Source organism: Portunus trituberculatus, chromosome 34, assembly GCF_017591435.1.
Source record: "Portunus trituberculatus isolate SZX2019 chromosome 34, ASM1759143v1, whole genome shotgun sequence".
NCBI lineage: Eukaryota > Metazoa > Arthropoda > Malacostraca > Decapoda > Portunidae > Portunus > Portunus trituberculatus.
In genome coordinates, this window is record NC_059288.1 from 5,029,317 (window position 1) to 5,031,816 (window position 2,500).

The 2,500-nt window shown below is 43.2% G+C and overlaps 1 protein-coding gene across 21 annotated transcripts in view; it reads right to left on the reverse strand.

Moving 5' to 3' along the window:
• Positions 1-2,500, reverse strand: part of LOC123512700 (one cut domain family member 2-like) — a 225,354-nt gene that overhangs the window by 155,235 nt on the left and 67,619 nt on the right. For 14 of the 21 annotated variants that reach the window (XM_045269231.1, XM_045269227.1, XM_045269229.1 and 11 more), the window contains exon 2: positions 1,984-1,998. The exons of the other annotated variants lie outside the window; for them this stretch is intronic. In XM_045269231.1, coding sequence (XP_045125166.1) covers positions 1,984-1,998 — 15 coding nt within the window. The remainder of the gene's footprint in view (positions 1-1,983; positions 1,999-2,500) is intronic. 21 annotated transcript variants of the gene reach the window in all.

Below are 2,500 nucleotides of genomic sequence, written 5' to 3' on the forward strand. Positions count from 1 at the left end.
TTTCCTCCTGATATTCCATTCTATCCTTCTGTCCTTCCTTCCCACCTCCAAGCACTCTAAAACTTCCTACCTTCCTTCCTTCCCTTCTTTCTTTCTCTCCACCTCTCCACTGAACTACCTGACATTTAGATCACAATCCTGAGCTGATTCCTTGTCACTTAGGCAGCTACCAAGCGTGGCCCATAACGGAGCCACGCCCTTCCCAAGCACAGAGAACTCTTCAATAATTCCCACGCTATTAAATGCAGGAATGAAGGTCTGGCTAGTAGAAATAGCAGTGGTGTAATGGATTTGATTAGACAGACAGACAGACGAGGGTAGTATAGTCTTGTGTTCTCTGTCTCCCTCTCTATCCCTCTTAAGATGTTCCCAAATGCATTATCCTTATGATTTACACACGAACTCAATTGTTAGCCACAGCGAGGTCCTCCACTGCGAGAGTTATTGGTGCAGTAATGCTTGTTCCTCCTACGGGTAGAATAGTGGTCCTCTTTTTAACTGAGGGTCGTGTAGCGTGCGAGGAGTGACAGGTGGTGGTGGTGGTGGTGGTGGTGGTGGTGGTGGTGGTGATGGTGGTGGTGATTCATTTCTCCTTCTCTTCCTTTCTTTCTTAAGTTCTGTTCCTAGTCTTCTTTTTCTTTCTCTCAGTTTTATTTCTCCTCTTTCTCCTCCTACTCTTTCTTATTTAATTCTTAACTCTATTTTTTTTCTTTCTCCTTCTCCTCCTTTTTTCTTTTCTCAATCCTACTTCTCTTTTTCCCTCTTACTTGTTTCTTTATTCCTCAACCTTATTTCCTACACCCTTCAGGAGGAGGAGGAGGAGGAGTGAGAATGTGAATTATGGAGGTGTTCAAAAGTGGTAGTGAGGAGGAGGAGGAGGAGGAGGAGGAGGAGGAGAGGGAAGAGCAGAGGTGAGGCGGTGGCGGTAGTGGTAGTGGTGGTGGTGGTGAAGTGAAGTGGTGAGGGTTAAGAAGCGGCTCATAACAACACACACACACACACACACACACACACACACACACACACACACACACACACACACACACACACACACACACACACACACACAGGTGAAATAGGGGTCCGGACAGGTAAAAGCGTTAATAACCAGGTATACACACACACACACACACACACACACACACACACACACACACACACACACACACACACACACACACACAGGTAAGGGTTCCAGCACTACGTTATAACCTTCAGTCCGTGAGGCTTTATACAGGTGACAAGAATAAGTGCGGCTTTCACGTCACGCCCCGTCACACCCCAGCCGTGTTACACCCCATACACTTGATCTATCGGGGAAAATGATCGGTGGGAGTAGATAGGCTTGCAATATAGTAATAGTAGTAGTAGTAGTAGTAGTAGTAGTAGTAGTAGTAGTAGTAGTAGTAGTAGTAGTAGTAGTAGTAGTAGTAGTAGTAGTAGTAGTAGTAGTAGTAGTAGTAGTAGAAACACATCATCATATAAACTTCAACACACCAGCAACAAACATGAACCAACTCAGCACCACAAATCACTCAGCAGGAGTAGCAACACAGCAGAAGCAGCAGCAGCAGAAGTAGCGTGGCGTGAAGACTGGAGTTCCGCAAGGGTGGGACGGGACCTCTTCAGTTTCCTCAGGTATTGGGCACGCCTCTACTCTAGGGACAGTCACGGTCTACTCTAAAAAGGTACTGGGAGGACTGGCTTAAGACCTGCAATATACCACAAGGGGAACTAAGACCCATTATACTGTAGAAGGAAACAAGAGGTGAACTGCACGAAGGGGCAATGAGCGAGGGGTTAAAGGGACAGGTTAAAGGGACAGGTGAGGTAGACAGATGAGGCAGACAGGTGAGGTTGACAGGTAAGGTGGACAGGTAAGGTAGAAAGGTGAGGGTCAGGTGAGGACAGGTAAGGTAGACAGGTGAGGGACAGGTGAGGACAGGTGAGGTAGACAGGTGTACTCTAAACAGCCGGTCTTACCTGTGACCATCGATGCTGAAACGAAAACGAGAAACGGAATGTATTAAAACAATAGAACAAAAGGAATGGCGGAGCACTAAACAAACTGTAAGAAAATTATACTTGTTTTTTCTGTCTTTTTTTTTCTTTTTTTCTTAATTTATGAAAAAATATTGTACTTTTTTTTATTTATTGAAAAGATTAAACTTAACGAATAAACTCAACACAATCCCTTTCAAAATAATCAGTTACATAATCTCATAAACCTGAGAGGAGTGACAAAAAAAAAAAAAACTTAGGTAATCAAAAAATATAATGCAAATAATCTTAAAAATAAATTAATATATATAGAAAAAAAAATCTGTGAAAAAAAGATAATTAAACCATAACACAAAAAAATTAAATAGAAAAAAAGTACAAAGGAGTAAGGAAAAGTAAGAGAGTCGCGGAGGTAAAGCAAGTGTTCCAGTGTTCCAGTATTCCAGTGTTCCAGACGTCACAAGTGTTCCATTCCAGCGACGCAACCACCACCACAACC